Here is a 20,737-nt window from a genome sequence, read left to right as displayed (position 1 = left end):
ACCCTTCCGCCAAGGAACAGCAAAAACAGTCCAACCTCACCAAAGATCCAACACCAACAAGAGGGTTGGCATGGGGGAAGACTGTAGAGAAGCAACTGTCCCCTCAAGAGTATAAAGACTTGTACTTGACCAAGTACAGACAATACATAGAGGGGGCAGAAATTAAACCAGTGCCAGGCGCTTGGGAGGCAATCGAAGACAGAGTGCTCTCCCTCATCATCTCGGATATGCCGGAAAACCGCCTCCTAGGGATGAAAAAGGAAGACATGGCAGGGCTCCTACATAAGCTAAATATCCCGGTATTATACCTGTACCAGAGGAGCTACGCCATGTGGGACATCCTCCTACCCACCAAGGAAGATGCAGAGAGACTCTCCCTCCAAGAAATAAAGCATGGGAGAGTCAAACTAACACCTGAATACCAGGGCAAGAGAAGGACTCGGGTGCAGGTATTTAATGTGCCAACCCAAATACCTGCGGAAGTATTAGGATGCCTCTTCAGCCAGTACGGTGAGGTAGAACAGGTGACCCCAATACGGTCAAAAACTGGGACTCACCTGGGCTGCTACACAATAGCAATGAGGCTGAAGAGGAAAGGTTTTCAGGCAATACCACCGCTGCTGACATACAAAGACGCCAGCATAACGGTAGTGGTGGAGGGCCGTCGTCCACACTGTTGGTTCTGCCAAAAGCAGGGCCACATGGCTAGGAGTTGCCCCCAAAGGGTAACCCCTAATCCAACAACCCAAAAGGCGGTCACATCCACTGAGACAACGCCCGCACCAAAACAGGCGGCAACAACCCCTGCAACTGCAGCACCAACCCCAGCTCCAAGGAAAACTCAAACCACCCAGGAGGCCAAGGGGGAAGAATGGAGCACGGTAGTGAGACAAAAGCGGAAACACTTAATCCCTTCTGCCACCGTCCCACCACCAGCCCAAAAATCGAGGCAGGAGCCTCTGCAAATGCAGAAACAACAACAGCCACCGCAGCCAATGCCGCGGAAACAACTGCAGCAGCAACTACTGCAACAGCAAAATCAGCAAGTGCAGCAGAAGCAGCAGCAGCAACGACACCAGCGAGAGCAGCAACAACAAAAACAGCTGCAGCAGCAAATAGAGGAGCAGACACAACCAACGGTCCCCACACCAATCGAGACGGGGATCAAGCGGAGAAAAGACTGCTCCTCTGAGGATGAATCCGCAAGTGAGAGGGAGAGGAACTCAACCTCACCTCTCCCCGGTTCATTCGAAAGAATGAAAAAGAAAAACAAAAGAAGAAAAGAGGAAGAAAAGGTGGCCCCCACTCCCTGTGAACATACACCACCCCTAACAACAAAATCCACTTCCACCCCCAAACCACACACTGCAACAACACCAGACACCGCACCAACACCAGACACCGCACTAACACCAGACACCGCACCAACACGAGACACCACACCAACACCAGACACCGCACCAACACCAACACCAGACACCGCACCAACACCAAACACTGCACCAACACCAACACCAACACCAGGCACCACACAAACACCCGTCCCCACACCAAGGCAAACTGAGCCACTACCCCAAAAAGAAAATGAAAAGAATGAACCGAGGGAGAGGAGAGACTCCTCTGCCTCTTGCAGACCAAAGGTCCTTGCCCCTGAGGAACTATGTTATGTAGACCCTCTATCTGTGGCCACAGACATTTCCCATCGGCAGAGGAAAAACTTAAAACCTCTGCTCGATTACAAACAGATAGAGGGGAAAGATGTAAATATCCCCTCAAATTTCCCGGACGCCCCACTCCTAATAACCTTTGTCAGAACTCCAGAGGCCTGCAAGACCAACTTGTGGACAAGGCTGCAGGCCGCTGAAGGGGCGTTTCCGGGAATTGAACTGGTTAAAAAAAATGACCCTTCTCTTGATGAACTGTCAAAACAATGCAAGGGAAGGGTCCCAGTGTTGGTCCATCCGTCACTCTATAGGGCCCTTAAATTGACCTACCCTTTGGATGTCGGCGGCATTGTGAGAGAAGGTCAGGACATGAAAAACCTGACCACCTTGAGCATTGCACACAACGTCGGTGTCCTTTCCCCGGCTGACTTCGGAGCTGAGTGTAACACACCTTAAGGTAGGTACCATGGCTTTGAATTTGGCTAGTCTGAATGCGAGGGGCTTGAGATCATCGGGCCGGGCGGCTCGCCTCCGGCACGACCTCTTGTCCCTGGGAGTGGATGTCGCTGCGATTCAGGAGACGCATTTCGTTTCCTCTGTGGACTGTCAGGTGCTGGCCCGAGACTTTGAGGTTTTCTCAGCATATGGCAGCCCGCGGGGGAAGGGAGTTTCCGTGCTGGTTAAACGTACCCTGTCGGCGACGGTCGACGTTGTCCATAGAGATGCAGTGGGTAGGCTGGTTGTGGCCGATGTTGCCGTAAAAGATTCTGTGTTTCGGGTGATTGCGGTTCATGCGCCCAGCACCGCTCGTGAGAGGGTCTCATTCTTCAGTCAGCTTGACGCGTTTGTAGATTGTCGGAAGCGGGTAGTGCTAATGGGGGATTGGAATTCCATCTTAGACCCCGACATAGATAAGGTAGGAGGCGGAGCTAGAGGATCGGAGAGGTGCGAGTCCAGCCTGGCTGATCTGATGGCTAGATGCGGTCTGGTCGACAGGTTTCGGGTCGAGCATCCAGGGCGGGAGATGTGGACGTGGACCAATAGTGTTTCCTCCTATCCAAATACTTATTTGGACAGGATGTTAGTTAGGAGAGGCGAAGTAGACTTCTTATCTTGTCCCACGTTCACTTGGCTAGGCCAGACGGACCATAAATTAGTTATGGCCCGGCTGAAGCTAGGAAATAGGCCTAAGTTAGCGGGGTACTGGAAGTTAAACACCTCCCTTCTGGAGAGACAAGACTTCCAAGATCAGTTAAGAGAATTGATTAAAAAGGCACTAGTGGGGGCGGTTACCGGGAGTAAGTGGTGGTTAGGTCTCAAAGCCAAGATCAGAAGCTTCTCCGTCAAGTATGCCCAGCGCCTCGCACTAGATAAGGCCAAGACGAAGAAGAAGCTAGAGCAGAAACTAGCCCAGGCTACCGGGGAGGGTGATAGGGTTAGTCAGGAACTAGCTAAGCAGGACCTTCTACGCGAGACTAGCGAGCGTTACGAAGGCCAAGTAGTTAGAGCTAGGCTTAGAAAGATAGGCAACGAAGCAGTCAATTCTGATGCAGACGTGCGCCGTGAGGTTTCTAGGCGTGGCTCGGACAAATATATTGCAAAAATCAAACATCCGAATGGACGCACCCTGGAATCGACTCGGGAGATCTGCGAGGGGTTTCGAGAACATTTCGAGGAGCGTTTTACGCAGCAGCCCGATCTTCCGGTCCTTGAGTTTAGCGACTATTTGGCCGACTCTCCCCGCCTCGAGGCGGCTAGAGCGGCTGGTTGCGAGGGCCGGGTGACGGAGCAGGAGGTCTTTACTGCGCTGAAGCAGGTCAGCTGTGACAGATCGCCAGGACTTGATGGTCTGCCATACGAACTGTACTTGAGGCTGTCGCCCATGTTTCTGCCTCTTCTGACGGATATGTTCAACCATTGGTTTGCTCAGGGATCCATCCCAGGGCAGGTGACCAAGGGAGTGATCACATTGCTGAAGAAAGGTGACGGGCATGGAGGGGAAGAGTTAGATGACTACAGGCCCATAACTCTGCTAAACACAGAGTTGAAGATTTTGGCCAAGGTCCTGTCGAATCGGCTGCAGGTTGTTATCGACGAGTTGGTTGAACCAGAACAGAACTACGCTGTGAAGGGGAGATCGATTCAGAACAACTTGCACCTGATCCGCATGATCCTAGAGGGGGGAATAGATGACGACACAGAAGCCGCGCTGATAAACTTAGATCAGTCCAAAGCTTTCGATAGGGTCGACCATCGTTTCCTGGCATCTGTCTTAGAGGCCGCCGGTTTTAAACCGGACTTTTGCAAGTGGATCTCCATAATGTATCGGCAGCCCATGGCTGTCGTGCAAGTGAACGGAAAGCGCTCGAAACCCTTTGTTATCTCTCGGTCGGTTCGTCAGGGTTGTCCGCTGTCGCCCCTGCTTTATGTCCTGGCTTTGGAGCCTCTTCTCCGCAAGCTGAGACATGGGGAGGCAAATTCGGCCCTGCGCGGAATGGCTCTGCCTGGCGGCTCAGCTGCCAAGGTATCCGCGTTCGCCGATGATGTCACGATCTTCGTGTCGGGCTCCAGAGACATTGAGGTCGTGTCGGAGGCACTCACACAGTACGAAAGAATTACAGGGGCCAAGATAAACCGCAACAAGTCGGTAGGACTGCGGTTGGGCGCATGGAGTGGCAACGCAAACCTCCCTGCGCCCTTCAGCTGGACAGATGGCCCGGTCCGGATCCTCGGCGTGTGGTTCGGACCGGGTCTCCAGCTTGACAAGAATTGGTTGGAGGTACGGTCAAAGGTGGAGGCTGCAGTCAGTTCGTGGCTTCCTAGGAAACTTTCCTTAAAGGGTAGAGCTGAGGCGTGCGCCACTTACGTCTTTCCTCTCATCCTTTACCGACTGGCCGTACTTCCCCTGCCTGCACAACACCTAAAAGCTCTCGTCGAACTCTTGTCCTCGCTCCTTTGGGACAGAGGAAGACACTGGGTGAGCAGACAGGTCTGTATTCAACGTCCGTGTGAGGGAGGCTTGGGAATGCCGGACTTGAAGTGTCATCGAGATGCTGAGAGACTGGCCTTCCTGAGCAACTATATGCAGGAGGACCAACCGTGGCACCCCGTGGTTACTGCCGCCTTCCCCGACCTCGTTCTCGACCCTTCCATCGAGAGCCGTCGCAGGCCGCGGGGAGAATCTGCCTACATGAAAGAGTGCCGAGCCGCGCTAAAACGACTACCAAGGTCCAGTGACCTTGTGACTGCTACCCGTAGGGAACTCCACAGGGATCTAGTGAGGGAGGCCGCTGACGACCCGCTATGCGCGCGTTTGGGGTGGCAGCAGAGTGAGATCCGCTCCGCGTGGAGCTGGGCGCCAGGTTCGAGTCATCTGAACAATTCGGAGTTCTCTCTGACCTGGCGATTGGCCCGAAATGCACTTCCACTCAACAACATACAATGCAGTTCTGGGTTTCTGGAGTCGCCCGATTGTCCCCGTTGTGGGACAACGGCTGTGGAAACTACGGATCACGCTTTCTTTGATTGCCGCGAACTCCGCCAGTACTGGTCGTATGTCAGTGGGGTGACGGCTCGCATCGATCCTGAGCATCCTCGCCCAATTACTGTATCCAATGTTGTGGACAACGTGAGGCCGCCGTGGGACCGGGAAAGACAAATGGTCTACGTTACGATTCTGGCCGTGGCGAGAATGGTGATTTGGACGTCGCGTCTGCAAGGTTGCCGGGAGGTGTTGTCTTTTTCTGATCAAGATCTGATCGCGTTCTTTAAACACCAACTACGGGTGAAGATCAGATGTGATAGAAGAAGGCTGCATCGCGCGGCATTTGACAGAAGATGGATACATGTGGCAAGTCTGTGTGTACGAAGAGGAGCCAAATTCGAATACGTGTTCCCCGCCTAGGTGTGGAACGCACAGTTCTGTAAAGTTAAATTAAACAAGTAGTCTCTCAGCTAGCTGAGTGTGTGTTCCATCCCTCCCCGATTAGGAAGCCTCCAAGATCCCCATCCCCTCTTACCTGCAATTTTTGTTTTTCACCCCTTCCTCTAAATTTTACCCATCTTGGAGAAAAAGAAATACAAACTAACCTCCATCCCTTACCCACAAAATTTTCTTTTCTCCATTCACCCCCATCTAGAGGGCATCCCCACCTAGAGACTGACCCGCAGAAGCGAGGTTCCTTTTACAAACCTAGTGGAACGGGCAATCTATCAACTAGACGGGGTTGGGAGGGTCCTACTAATCACCTTTTGTTTTTTCTTCCCCCTCCCTCGACACAAATGAATTATTGTTACCATTTTATTGTTATCTTTTTTGTTTTTACACGTCAATAAAAAATGTTTTAAAAATTGGGAGTTACTAGGACGTCCCCCAAGATGAAAGGGTGAATGCGGTATTATGGTGAAAGAAGATACTAGCTGGGAGAAACTTTTGACTTTGTTTAGTTCTGGAGCGACAAGGATGACCAACGACCCCCAAAATCCCCCCTTTTGAGTTGGCCATGTGCCTAAGTTTTTTGTTCACCGTTAATTTTACTGTATTTTTTTAACATGAATAAAAGATTTAATATCTCAAAGTGTAGTATCTGTTCCGGCAGATGCTGCAAGCTATGACTAGCTATGACTAGCAAAGACCAGATGTGGGGGCAACCCCACATGCCTGACCATTAACCAGCTCCCATTTCCCACCTCCCGGGAGCTGGTCCCCTTTTTCCCTTCCCCCTCCCTTCACTCCTCACATTAAAAATCGGCCTTGTGCCTAATTTGCTCGGTGGGGGAGCAAATAAACACCATCTGTTCCGGCAGATGCTGCAAGCTATGACTAGCAAAGACCAGCTATGACTAGCAAAGACCAGATGTGGGGGCAACTCCACATGCCTGACCTTTAACCAGCTCTCATTTCCCACCTCTCGGGAGCTGGTCCCCTTTTCCCCTTCCCCCTCCCTTCACTCCTCACATTAAAAATCGGCCTTGTGCCTAATTTGCTCGGTGGGGGAGCAAATAAATACCATCTGTTCCGGCAGATACTGCAAGCAAAGACCAGATGTGGGGGCAACCACACATACCTGATCTTTAACCAGCTCCCATTTCCTACCTCTCGGGAGCTGGTCCCCTTTTTCCCTTTCCCCCTCCCTTCACTCCTCACATTAAAAATTGGCCTTGTGCCTAATTTGCTCGGTGGGGGAGCAAATAAATACCATCTGTTCCGGCAGATACTGCAAGCTATGACTAGCTATGACTAGCAAAGACCAGATGTGGGGGCGGCCCCGCATGCCTGACCTTTAACCAGCTCGCATTTCCCACCTCTCGGGAGCTGGTCCCCTTTTTCCCTTCCCCTTCCCTTCACTCCTCACATTAAAAATCGGCCTTGTGCCTAATTTGCTCGGTGGGGGAGCAAATAAATACCATCTGTCCGGCAGATGCTGCACTTAAGATAATTTGTACCAGTCAATGGAGGGGAAACCCTCTATACTGGGACAATTATTATTTTTGGTAACCAGAGTGCCCCCTTTTTGCCTACTTTTAGGGGAGCTGGTTTTTACCTCACATTAAAAATGGCCTTGTGCCTAATTTGCTCAGTGGGGGAGCAAATAAATACCATCTGTTCCGGCAGATACTGCAAGCTAGGACTAGCTATGACTAGCAAAGACCAGATGTGGGGGCAACCCCACATGCCTGACCTTTAACCAGCTCCCATTTCCCACCTCTCGGGAGCTGGTCCCCTTTTTCCCTTCCCCCTCCCTCACTCCTCACATTAAAAATTGGCCTTGTTCCTAATTTGCTCGGTGGGGGAGCAAATAAATACCATCAAAGTGTAGTATCTGTTCCGGCAGATACTGCACTTAAGATAATTTGTACCAGTCAATGGAGGGGAAACCCTCTATACTGGGACAATTATTATTTTTGGTAACCAGAGTGACCCCTTTTAGGGGAGCTGGTTTTTACCTAACATTAAAAACGGCCTTGTGCCTAATTTGCTCAGTGGGGGAGCAAATAAATACCATCTGTTCCGGCAGATGCTGCAAGCTATGACTAGCTATGACTAGCAAAGACCAGATGTGGGGGCAACCCCACATGCCTGACCTTTAACCAGCTCCCATTTCCCACCTCTCGGGAGCTGGTCCCCTCTTTACCTTCCCCCTCCCTTCACTCCTCACATTAAAAATTGGCCTTGTGCCTAATTTGCTCGGTGGGGGAGCAAATAAATACCATCTGTTCCGGCAGATGCTGCACTTAAGATAATTTGTACCAGTCAATGGAGGGGAAACCCTCTATACTGGGACAATTATTATTTTTGGTAACCAGAGTGCCCCCTTTTTGCCTACTTTTAGGGGAGCTGGTTTTTACCTCACATTAAAAACGGCCTTGTGCCTAATTTGCTCAGTGGGGGAGCAAATAAATACCATCTGTTCCGGCAGATGCTGCACTTAAGATAATTTGTACCAGTCAATGGAGGGGAAACCCTCTATACTGGGACAATTATTATTTTTGGTAACCAGAGTGACCCCCTTTTTGCCTACTTTAAGGGGAGCTGGTTTTTACCTCACATTAAAAACGGCCTTGTGCCTAATTTGCTCAGTGGGGGAGCAAATAAACACCATCTGTTCCGGCAGATGCTGCACTTAAGATAATTTGTACCAGTCAATGGAGGGGAAACCCTCTATACTGGGACAATTATTATTTTTGGTAACCAGAGTGCCCCCTTTTTGCCTACTTTTAGGAGAGCTGGTTTTTACCTCACATTAAAAACGGCCTTGTGCCTAATTTGCTCAGTGGGGGAGCAAATAAATACCATCTGTTCCGGCAGATACTGCACTTAAGATAATTTGTACCAGTCAATGGAGGGGAAACCCTCTATACTGGGACAATTAATATTTTTGGTAACCAGAGTGACCCCTTTTAGGGGAGCTGGTTTTTACCTCACATTAAAAACGGCCTTGCGCCTAATTTGCTCAGTGGGGGAGCAAATAAATACCATCTGTTCCGGCAGATGCTGCACTTAAGATAATTTGTACCAGTCAATGGAGGGGAAACCCTCTATACTGGGACAATTATTATTTTTGGTAACCAGAGTGCCCCCTTTTTGCCTACTTTTAGGGGAGCTGGTTTTTACCTCACATTAAAAACGGCCTTGTGCCTAATTTGCTCAGTGGGGGAGCAAATAAATACCATCTGTTCCGGCAGATACTGCACTTAAGATAATTTGTACCAGTCAATGGAGGGGAAACCCTCTATACTGGGACAATTATTATTTTTGATAACCAGAGTGCCCCCTTTTTGTCTACTTTAAGGGGAGCTGGTTTTTACCTCACATTAAAAACGGCCTTGTGCCTAATTTGCTCTGTGGGGGAGCAAATAAACACCATCTGTTCCGGCAGATGCTGCACTTAAGATAATTTGTACCAGTCAATGGAGGGGAAACCCTCTATACTGGGACAATTATTATTTTTGGTAACCAGAGTGCCCCCTTTTTGCCTACTTTTAGGGGAGCTGGTTTTTACCTCACATTAAAAACGGCCTTGTGCCTAATTTGCTCAGTGGGGGAGCAAATAAATACCATCTGTTCCGGCAGATACTGCACTTAAGATAATTTGTACCAGTCAATGGAGGGGAAACCCTCTATACTGGGACAATTATTATTTTTGGTAACCAGAGCGACCCCTTTTAGGGGAGCTGGTTTTTACCTCACATTAAAAACGGCCTTGTGCCTAATTTGCTCAGTGGGGGAGCAAATAAATACCATCTGTTCCGGCAGATACTGCAAGCTATGACTAGCTAGGACTAGCTATGACTAGCAAAGACCAGATGTGGGGGCAACCCCACATGCCTGACCTTTAACCAGCTCCCATTTCCCACCTCTCGGGAGCTGGTCCCCTTTTTCCCTTCCCCCTCCCTTCACTCCTCACATTAAAAATTGGCCTTGTGCCTTATTTGCTCGGTGGGGGAGCAAATAAATACCATCTGTTCCGACAGATGCTGCAAGCTATGACTAGCTATGACTAGCAAATACCAGATGTGGGGGCAACCCCACATGCTTGACCATTAACCAGCTCCCATTTCCCACCTCTCGGGAGCTGGTCCCCTTTTTCCCTTCCCCCTCCCTTCACTCCTCACATTAAAAATCGGCCTTGTGCCTAATTTGCTCGGTGGGGGAGCAAATAAATACCATCTGTTCTTCAGATTCTGCACTTCTATTTCTTGTTCTCTTTCGGTGAAGGAGAAATCCTTCACGACTGAGACAATTTTTATTTTTGTACCTTTTCTCCACGTTAAAAAAACGACGCTGGTGTCTAACTCTGTCCCGTGGGGAGGCATAGTAAATAGGTACTATCATAGCGTACTGAGCCAGACCCGTAGAGTACGCTGCCATATTATTTTTTAGTGTTCGATAGTACAGGGTGACCCCCAAAAAACAGGCCCCAACTCTAATTATACCCCGTTTCTTAGTGTTTTGTCCGAATGAAATGAAACTTTGGTCATAACTAGTTTATTATATTCAAAGCATCACATCAAAACACTAGGGTCTTTGGCCTTTTTTTCTCCGTTCTACAGCATATGTTCAATATATACTTTCTATGTTTTTTTGGGGGGGGGGTCACCCTGTATACGTCTTTTCTAAAAAAAAAATCTCGAATCTATCTGATTTGGTTGGTTGGTTGTTTTACGGCATATCAACCCTTTTCGGGTTATTTAATGCCGAATCCAAAGATTTTGAAGAAAAAGTTTTTTTTTAATAGAATATATGTGTTGTTTTTACGTCGGTTTCTATTTAACCCATAGTTGGGACCCTAACAGGTACTACCACTCCGGGTCAGAGTGGACCTGGGAGCAATGGTAATTAAAGGGTGGCTCAACACTCCACAAAGCCAACAAGCTGTGGCCTCACCACTGGATATAGTTTAAGGTCATATCCAGGACCCCCATTGACGGACTTTTACCCTCTGCAGGGGGGGGGGCAGTCGGCGTATTCTAATGCCCCACCGACAGGGCCTCGAATCTATCTGAAGATTTCGCCTGGACGTCTGGAAAAATCATGGAATGCATTTTGTGGTATCTCGCAGATATTTATACGTTTATCATGTTACCATTTCTTGTATATATTTATTAATATTTCTTACTAGTTTATTATAACATTATGATTGAATTATTAAATATTTATTCATTATATACAGGGTAAGTCACGAGAAACGGATGTTTTTAGAACGCTCCTGGCTCTCCTTGAGTAAGGGATAGGGAGTGAGGAAGGTACTCTTTAAACCTGCTTAAGATGCTGTTTAGTTTGTTGTTATTTGTTTATCTTTTATATTAAATTTTGTTTTAGTTATTGATTTTGAATTGTTTTTCTTTTTAATTTATTGCCCTCATGCTACCGTGGAGTCGTGAACTTGCGTGAAAAATGGTGAATCCAAAACATCCGTTTCCTCTGATTCACCCTGTATATGTAAACTCGCACGCGAAATATCGAAACGTTCAATTCAGTTTTACTCAACGTAAAACCCCGTCTCACTAAGTCGTCCTTTTAATTGACAACATACCACCTCATATGCAAATTGCTATTAAAAAAAAAAAATCATCTACAAAATTACGTTTTTCTTGTTTTCTTCTTCCCTCCCAATCCCGTCACAAGCAGAAGCTCGGTCGCTGGCGCCAAGAATACTTTGTATTACAATTTTTGTGAAACTCAGGAATATTACTGTCGAAATCAGGAATCCCTGCGCAGGTTCAAACGGAACTCTTTACTTAATAAAAGGGTTAACATGTTCTTGTTCTTTCAGTAAGTTTTTTTTTTTACATGGAGGTCACCACTTATCAAGGCCCGGAAGCCATTCGGGGACAAGGATTATTGCGTGTACAGTAATCAATGGGATCGTATCGTAGTAATCGTTAGTATTAGAGATTTGATAAGGGAGCGATTTGTCAGGAATTTGTTTACGTTGGACTTGAGGACATCCAAGTTGTAGTCAGGTGGGAAACAGGCAAACGTAAGAGAGTTCCACAGGCGTGCACTTCTAAGAAAGAAGCTTTGTTCATGGAATCTACGTTTTGATTTAGGCACAGATAAAGAGTGGGAAAAATTACTGACAGTGGTTTCAGCCAGACGAGTGTTTCTTGTGAAAGATTGGCGAGGGGGAGGAGATTGGAGCTCAGACGAGCACTTGCCATGGAAATAACGATAAAACAAAGACAGGCTCGCTAATCTCTTCTGTGGGAGAGAGATTGCAGGAAAGAGAAAAGGGCATCCCCACTAAGCCACAATTGCATTCTTTGTATCGTCCACATTGACAATTAGAACCTTCAACCTCCAGAAGAGTGTCGTTTGAATCGAATAATACATTCTATTACATAGACACAGAAAAATTTCCGCTCCAATAGTTTCTACCATCGAACTACTATTCTTTTAACTCTGGCAATTTGCCTGAAGGTTTTATAAAATTTAATGGCCATAACGATTCTATATACAACAAACACAATCAGCAACTAAAGGTTAGAGGTGACCCCAAAACGGAAGTCAATCGCGATTTCTATTCTTTTCGATAACATTTAACAAACTTTCAACTTTGACAATTTACCTGAAGTTTTATCGATTTTAATGGCATAAATATATATATATATATATATATATATATATATATATATATATATATATACATATATATACATATATATACATATATATATACATATATATATACATATATATATATATATTAAAATTAAAATCGCCTTTGCAAGTAAATAAACAGCACATTCCGTTTATTTATTTAATACTAGCGGGGGTACCCGGCGTTGCCCGAGTGTTTGTTTCCGGGACGGGGGGGGAGTTTTAAAAAATGTTATGGTAGGTAAGTAGGAAGGATCAAACCCGGAGTCATGAGTAAAAGTAGGAAAATAAAGTGTGAAAAAAACAAAAACAAAAAAAAAACCCATCTGCAACGTTAACAGTTCGGCCACCAAGAAAAGTCCATTCCAGTTGTTTAGGAAAAAAAAAAAAACGACTACGGTAGGTCGGCGCGAACGTGAAAATATAATGTGAATTGTCCAGCACGCTAACCACTACGCCACAGAGCACTGCAGCTTAGTTTAGTGATTTTAAATAACTTCACATGAAAGAACTACGAAGCCAAACCGGTGTTCTCTTCTCAACTGTTCCTTGTGAACGATCCCCAAACGGTGTTAAGTGGTGGCAGGGGGAGGAGGAATTTATTAGAGAGAAAATATTTTACCACTTCCATTAATCTTAACCGATTTTGGCCGTGACTTCTCAGCAGAAAAAGTATAGAAATCTAAGATTATCGAGGAATTTGAGAAATAATAAGCCTATAACACACCTCAGATATTGTTCTGCCGTTTGTGCATATTATATTTGCATGAAATATCTTGATTTTTAATCCTATTAAGGTCAAAATCCGACGGGAAAAAATGAGTTCATTTTATTTATATAGAGAAGATAGATAGAAGATAGATTATTTATTTAATACTAGCGGGGGTACCCGGCGTTGCCCGAGTGTTTGTTTCCAGGACGGGGGGGGGAGTTTTAAAAAATGTTATGGTAGGTAAGTAGGAAGGATCAAACCCGGAGTCATGAGTAAAAGTAGGAAAATAAAGTGTGAAAAAACAAAACAAAAAAAAACATCTGCAACGTTAACAGTTCGGCCACCAAGAAAAGTTCATTTCAGTTGTTTAGGAAAAAAAAAAAAAAAAACGACTACGGTAGGTCGGCGCACACGTGAAAATATAATGTGAATTGTCCAGCACGCTAACCACTACGCCACAGAGCACTGCAGCTTAGTTTAGTGATTTTAAATAACTTCACATGAAAGAACTACGAAGCCAAACCGGTGTTCTCTTCTCAACTGTTCCTTGTGAACGATCCCCAAACGGTGTTAAGTGGTGGCAGGGGGAGGAGGAATTTATTAGAGAGAAAATATTTTACCACTTCCATTGATCTTAACCGATTTTGGCCGTGACTTCTCAGCAGAAAAAGTATAGAAATCTAAGATTATCGAGGAATTTGAGAAATAATAAGCCTATAACACACCTCAGATATTGTTCTGCCGTTTGTGCATATTATATTTGCATGAAATATCTTGATTTTTAATCCTATTAAGGTCAAAATCAGCGGGAAAAAATGAGTTCATTTTATTTATATAGAGAAGAGAAGAGAAGAAGAAGAAGATAGAAGATATATAGAAAAAGATTACGTGTGACGTCATTAAGTGAGATTTTTTTTCGTCTTTTCTGGTTGTGGTTAAATATTTCAAACGCAAAAATGAAAGACGCGGCTAATCTCTCTCGAAAAAAACACGGTTATACAAATTTCGCATGACAAATTAAGTTACCATAATTTCCTCCTGCTCATTCCCGATTTATTTGATATTTAGGTATGACAAATTAACGCACAACAAATTACGGTACGACAAATAGCTCCTGCTGTTTTACAAATTTTAATGTCTGAAACTATTTTATGCGCAACAAATATAATCAACAAGTAAGAGTCCCAGGTGATCTCAAAGCGGAAGTCAATTAAACCATTTGATTTCTAAACGTAAATTTACGATATTTTTTGTTGCAGGCATTTTGCAAACAAATAAATGAAATATTCTATTTACTTAATATTGCGTGACGTCATTAAGCGGGATTCTCTTCTTCCGTCTATTCTGATTGTGGTTGAATATTCCAAACGCGAAAATGAGTGACGCGGCTAACGTGAAAAGTCCAAAAACGATGTAAACGCCACCTAGTGACTCGATGTCCAGCGTTACTGGTGTTTGGTCAGTCGGCTTGGAACAGGCCCCATGCTTTCGTAACCAAAACAAACGCCATTTTTCTACCAGGCCCGCCTCTCTCATGATGTTGATTCTAAAAAAAAAAAGATACAAAATGATATTGAATTGAATTGTTATACGAAAGTCAATCCAACAGTAAAGCCTCGTATTTTATCTTAAAATGTTAGAGGTCTGCGAAGACGGAAGTTGTACCATTAAAACGAACAACCGTTTGTTCTTTAGAATGTATATTTCTACATAGTTACCACCATTCTAAATGCATTGTTACCAGCGATTGATGATAGCTGTGCATGGGCGTCTGGAGCGCATCCTGTCATACGATGGTCGTTCTAAAAGTAAAGTCCCCTAATTTTTAATATCAAAATTTTAAAAGCTACAAAAATTGGAGTACGATTAAAATTTTAAAAGCCACAAAAATTGGAGTACCATTAAAATTTCAAAATTTTAAAAGCCACAAAAATTGGAGTACCATTAAAATTTCAAAATTTTAAAAGCCACAAAAATTGGAGTACCATTAAAATTTCAAAATTTTAAAAGCCACAAAAATTGGAGTACCATTAAAATTTCAAAATTTTAAAAGCCACAAAAATTGGAGTACCATTAAAATTTTAAAAGCCACAAAAATTGGAGTACCATTAAAATTTTAAAAGCCACAAAAATTGGAGTACCATTAAAATTTTAAAAGCCACAAAAATTGGAGTACCATTAAAATTTTAAAAGCCACAAAAATTGGAGTACCATCAAAATTAAAAAATTTTAAAAGCCACAAAAATTGGAGTACCATTAAAATTTTTAAAAGCCACAAAAATTGGAGTACCATTAAAATTTTAAAAGCCACAAAAATTGGAGTACCATTAAAATTTTAAAATTTTAAAAGCCACAAAAATTGGAGTACCATTAAAATTTTAAAAGCCACAAAAATTGGAGTACCATTAAAAATTTAAAAGCCACAAAAATTGGAGTACCATTAACATTTTAAAAGCCAGTATGGCAAAAAAATCTTTTCAACGTAAACTGTGTATCATTGTCATTGACAACGCAGCTGCTTAAGGTAGTAATGCCTGTCAAGCGAGCAAGCAAAGTCGATAGGTATACGTGACCATGATTGGTTCGTATTCTTTTGAAAAAGATATCTTAACCTGCGGAAAAGTGTTTTATTGGCATTTTTATATCTAACTTGATTTTTTTTTCGTCCAAGGTTTAAAAATGGTGGTTGATGCTTTGGCCACTAAGTCGCATCATCATTTCTATTATGTTCCTCGCAAATGAGTGCAAAAGAGATCCAGACAATTGCACTTAAGGGAACAACAAGGATACTTAAAAGAGCTCTCGGTTGGTTTCAATAAAAAGCAGGGCAATGTTGGCAGCTGGTTTGGCTGCCCTATACCGAGCGTTACAATCTTCAAAGGAAGAAAATTAAAAAAAAAGAGAAAGCAACATAATTCTGAAGTTTGTGGATAGTATTGTTTTCAAAAATCTGACTTAGTGACACATATGACCATGATTCTTAGTTCGCTACATACAAAATTTCTGATCTAAACAGAAAGTAATATGTGCATAATAAATGATGAAATAAATTACCTATGAGTGAAACACATATCTCTATATATAAAGTAGTATCGTTCGTGTGTGTGTGTCTGTGTGTACAACTCTCCTACAGCCCACATCACTGGACGGATCATGACCAAATCTGGCATGATAATAGCCCCCCCCCCCCCCACGCAGGGATGCTGCACACCATTTTTTAAGGTTAAGGTCAAAGATCCAGGTCATAGCCTATATATATAGATGCTCTCCTACAGTTCACATCACTGGACCGATCATGATCACACCTGGCATGATGATTGTCCCCCACCCATTTTCCAAGGTAAAGGTCAAAGGTAAAGGTCATAGGTAAAGGTCATAGCCTATGTATATATGTATATATATATATATATATATATATATATATATATATATATATATACTCTCGTACATCCTATACCACTGGACCGATCATGATCAAATCTGAAATGATGATGGTTTCCTACCTAGGGATGGTGCACAAGGTTAAGGTAAAAATGTAAGGTCATATTTGGTGCAGCCTTTCATAAACTTCCTACCTAAGGATGGTGCACATTAAGCTGGGGCACCTTGCTATGTCTTTGATAAAAATGTGTTTGTTATTTTGTAATTGTTCCAATTTTTATGTGCAACAATATAACTGTCAACGTGAATAAAATCTATTTGCTTTAAAGTTCATGGTTAGATTTCAGTCACTTCAAGAGGTAGTTAAATGTTTAAAAAAATTTTTTTTTTATTACATTTTCACCCCAAACAAGGCACATTGTCATTTTGATGTAGGGGGCTACTATCAGGGACCTAAGTTACAGAGGTACTCACTATGTAGGGAGTTTAGCAGCAAGATGTCTGTTCACATGACACTTGAACTTCTGCATGTCAGTACAGTTGGGGAAGCAGGAAACCGGAAGAGAATTCCAAAGTCCTGCAGTTCTGGGGAAGAAGATATTAGAGTAAAAGGCTTTCTTACATCTAGGGATCTCAACTGTGTAGGGGTGGGACTTTGCTGCTTGTCGGGTTTGTCGGGGGTATTTTCGTCGAGGGGGTACAAGGGCTTGTAATTCGTCAGAGCATCCACCATTAAAATACTTGTAAAACAGGCAGAGGGATGCAACATTTCATCGGTGGGACAGGGGCTGAAGTTTAGATGACAGTTCGGGACCTATTAGGTTGGCGACTCTCTTTTGGATCCTGTCCAGGAGTGAGAGACTAGTAGCAGATGCACCAGCCCAAATGTGACAGCAGTACTCCATACATGGGCGAATGGTGGCTTTGTAGAGGTATAGGATACTTTCAGGAGTAAGTAACTTTCAAGCACGGTATAGAGAGCCCACCTTCTTTGCAGCAGCCTTGGCAATGATCTCAATGTATCTTGAACGAAGTGCTTTCAGGTAAAACACCTTAAGCAACAGTTGCTCTTATAACATTAACTTACTGCAAGGGTGGTCGAACCGCGGGTACCCGAGTGCACAGTGACGTCCCACGCGAAACGCGGTTATCTTTGCTAATAATATTAATATAATTATTACTGATAAACTATTATAACCATAATTTAATAATAGTGAAAAAGATGAAAACATTCTCTTCTTCTACTTTTTTTTTTTACTCATCATATTCGATGAGCAATTTTTCTGACAAAGGGGAAAATTGCTGTTTTCTCGATTGGCTGTTTGTATCTCAAGCGTTTTCTGACCTAAATAAGTGGTTACTCATCTGTAAAAAAAAAAAAAAAAAAAAATTAAAAAAGATCTGCCTCATTTACAGTGCTCCTTTTCAGTGAGTTGAATATACTCCCTGTTAAACACTGACCTTGTGTCACACTTTGTGAGTAAATAATCCAAATTGACAATTCTCATCATAAGGATTGCGAAGCAAAACTAAAAACGGGGACTCACAATGTTGACATTTCGGAGTTCAACGCTGATCCCTTGGGGAGGGCGAACGCAATTTGGGTTGTCTCGAACGTTTTGCCGGGGACCATCAATTTTCGACAATTTTGGGCCGCCAACAAGTTGAGACTTGACCACTCGCTGATAAGCACATATTTCCCCGATTTCACCAACGGTATAGATTCTTCCGACGTAACCACGTTGGGCGCGTCTTTCATCCGATTATAAATCGTTTGTTTCACCTGATTCGTTGACATCTAAAACAGAAGAAGATTTTTAAATAATTAAATTTGAATCATAAACAATAAAAAATAATAAATCTAAAGGTAGAATACAACAAATACACATCTTTTCACAAAGTGAATCAAAGATCAGTTTAACTTCATCATTTTAGATTTATTTTTTTTATCAAAGCTATAGTTAGTTTACAATTGATGCTGGGCTCGACAAACATGCTGTATACGTTCCTATGTTGGCGACTATGTGACCTGATGTATATATATATTTAAAGTAACGTTTATGAATGCCCCTCCCCGTAAGAATTTTGCCGATTTTGTTTCTTCTCAACCACCTGGTGTCCTATTTCCCCTATTCTTTTCGCGTCAGCTCGTGCATACTTCCTAATTTGCATACGCGTTCAAACACTGCTCCTGCTGCTAATACAATCGCTTGCCATCCATCCTTCGCTGTTCGTGATTTTTTTCCTCGTAGTCATACGCGCTCCATCAGGTTTTGGTGTTATTATTTCGTTTTATAGTACATAACCAGTTTTCAGATAATTTCATGCCGAATGCATTAATTTTGAAAAAAAAAATATTCATGATGTTATTTGACTTTCTATCATAAAACATATTTACACTGCCTCCCCACGGGGCAGAGTTAGACACCAGGGTCGTTTTTTACGCGGAGAAAAGGTACAAAAATAAAAATTGTCTCAGCCGTGAAGGATTTCTCATCCACTGAAAGAGAACAAGAAATGGAAGTGCCGCATTTGAAGAACAGATACTACACTTTGAGGTATTTATTTGCTCCCCCACCGAGCAAATTAGGCACAAGGCCGATTTTTAAAGTGAGGAGTGAAGGGGAAATGGGGACCAACTCCCCGGGGAGTAGGGGAGCTGGATAGTGACAATTGGTATGAAGGGTTGCCCCTACATTGACCAAGGTCTTATATGTGGGATTGCCCCAACATATGGTCTTTGCTTGCAGTATCTGCCGGAACAGGTACTACACTTTGAGGTATTTATTTGCTCCCCCACCGAGCAAATTAGACACAAGGCCGATTTTTAAAGTGAGGAGTGAAGGGGAAATGGGGACCAACTCCCCGGGGAGTAGGGGAGCTGGATAGTGACAATTGGTATGAAGGGTTGCCCCTACATTGACCAAGGTCTTATATGTGGGATTGCCCCAACATATGGTCTTTGCTTGCATTATCTGCCAGAACAGATACTACACTTTGAGGTATTTATTTGCTCCCCTACCGAGCAGATTAGACACAAGGCCGATTTTTAAAGTGAGGAGTGAAGGGGAAATGGGGACCAACTCCCCGGGGAGTAGGGGAGCTGGATAGTGACAATTGGTATGAAGGGTTGTCCCTACATTGACCAAGGTCTTATATGTGGGATTGCCCCAACATATGGTCTTTGCTTGCAGTATCTGCCGGAACAGGTACTACACTTTGAGGTATTTATTTGCTCCCCCACCGAGCAAATTAGACACAAGGCCGATTTTTAAAGTGAGGAGTGAAGGGTAAATGGGGACCAACTCCCCGGGGAGTAGGGGAGCTGGATAGTGACAATTGGTATGAAGGGTTGCCCCTACATTGACCAAGGTCTGATATGTGGGATTGCTCCCACGTATGGTCTTTGCTTGCAGTATCTGCCGGAACAGATGGTATTTATTTGCTCCCCCACCGAGCAAATTAGGCACAAGGCCGATTTTTAAAGTGAGGAGTGAAGGAGAAATGGGGACCAACTCCCCGGGGAGTAGGGGAGCTGGATAGTGACAATTGGTATGAAGGGTTGTCCCTACATTGACCAAGGTCTTATATGTGGGATTGCCCCAACATATGGTCTTTGCTTGCAGTATCTGCCGGAACAGGTACTACACTTTGAGGTATTTATTTGCTCCCCCACCGAGCAAATTAGACACAAGGCCGATTTTTAAAGTGAGGAGTGAAGGGGAAATGGGGACCAACTCCCCGGGGAGTAGGGGAGCTGGATAGTGACAATTGGTATGAAGGGTTGCCCCTACATTGACCAAGGTCTGATATGTGGGATTGCCCCAACATATGGTCTTTGCTTGCAGTATCTGCCGGAACAGATGGTATTTATTTGCTCCCCCACCGAGCAAATTAGGCACAAGGCCGATTTTTAAAGTGAGGAGTGAAGGAGAAATGGGGACCAACTCCCCGGGGAGTAGGGGAGCTGGATAGTGACAATTGGTATGAAGGGTTGCCCCTACATTGACCAAGGTCTGATATGTGGGATTGCTCCAACGTATGGTCTTTGCTTGCAGTATCTGCCGGAACAGATGGTATTTATTTGCTCCCCCACCGAGCAAATTAGGCACAAGGCCGATTTTTAAAGTGAGGAGTGAAGGAGAAATGGGGACCAACTCCCCGGGGAGTAGGGGAGCTGGATAGTGACAATTGGTATGAAGGGTTGCCCCTACATTGACCAAGGTCTTAAATGTGGGATTGCCCCAACATATGGTCTTTGCTTGCAGTATCTGCCGGAACAGATACTACACTTTGATCTCGGCCCGAAGGCCAAAGTAACACATCATTTTGGTAAATATTTTATGTACTAATTTTTTTCTATCTTCAAACATTTAT

General features: G+C 44.1%; 1 protein-coding gene across 1 annotated transcript in view; it reads right to left on the bottom strand.

Annotated features, from left to right (window-relative positions):
* LOC145243748 (glutamate receptor U1-like) overlaps nt 1–20,737 on the bottom strand; it is a 52,459-nt gene that overhangs the window by 15,695 nt on the left and 16,027 nt on the right. Inside the window, exons 5-6 of the mRNA XM_080106793.1 lie at nt 17,908–18,158; nt 14,291–14,525 (exon numbers count right to left, since the gene is read on the bottom strand). Of these exons, the coding sequence (XP_079962919.1) occupies nt 14,291–14,525; nt 17,908–18,158 (486 nt within the window). The remainder of the gene's footprint in view (nt 1–14,290; nt 14,526–17,907; nt 18,159–20,737) is intronic.

Source organism: Euprymna scolopes, chromosome 22 (genome assembly GCF_053919585.1).
Source record: "Euprymna scolopes isolate OS-2025 chromosome 22, ASM5391958v1, whole genome shotgun sequence".
Taxonomy (NCBI): Eukaryota; Metazoa; Mollusca; class Cephalopoda; order Sepiida; family Sepiolidae; genus Euprymna; species Euprymna scolopes.
This window is presented reverse-complemented; position numbering and strand designations above follow the sequence as displayed.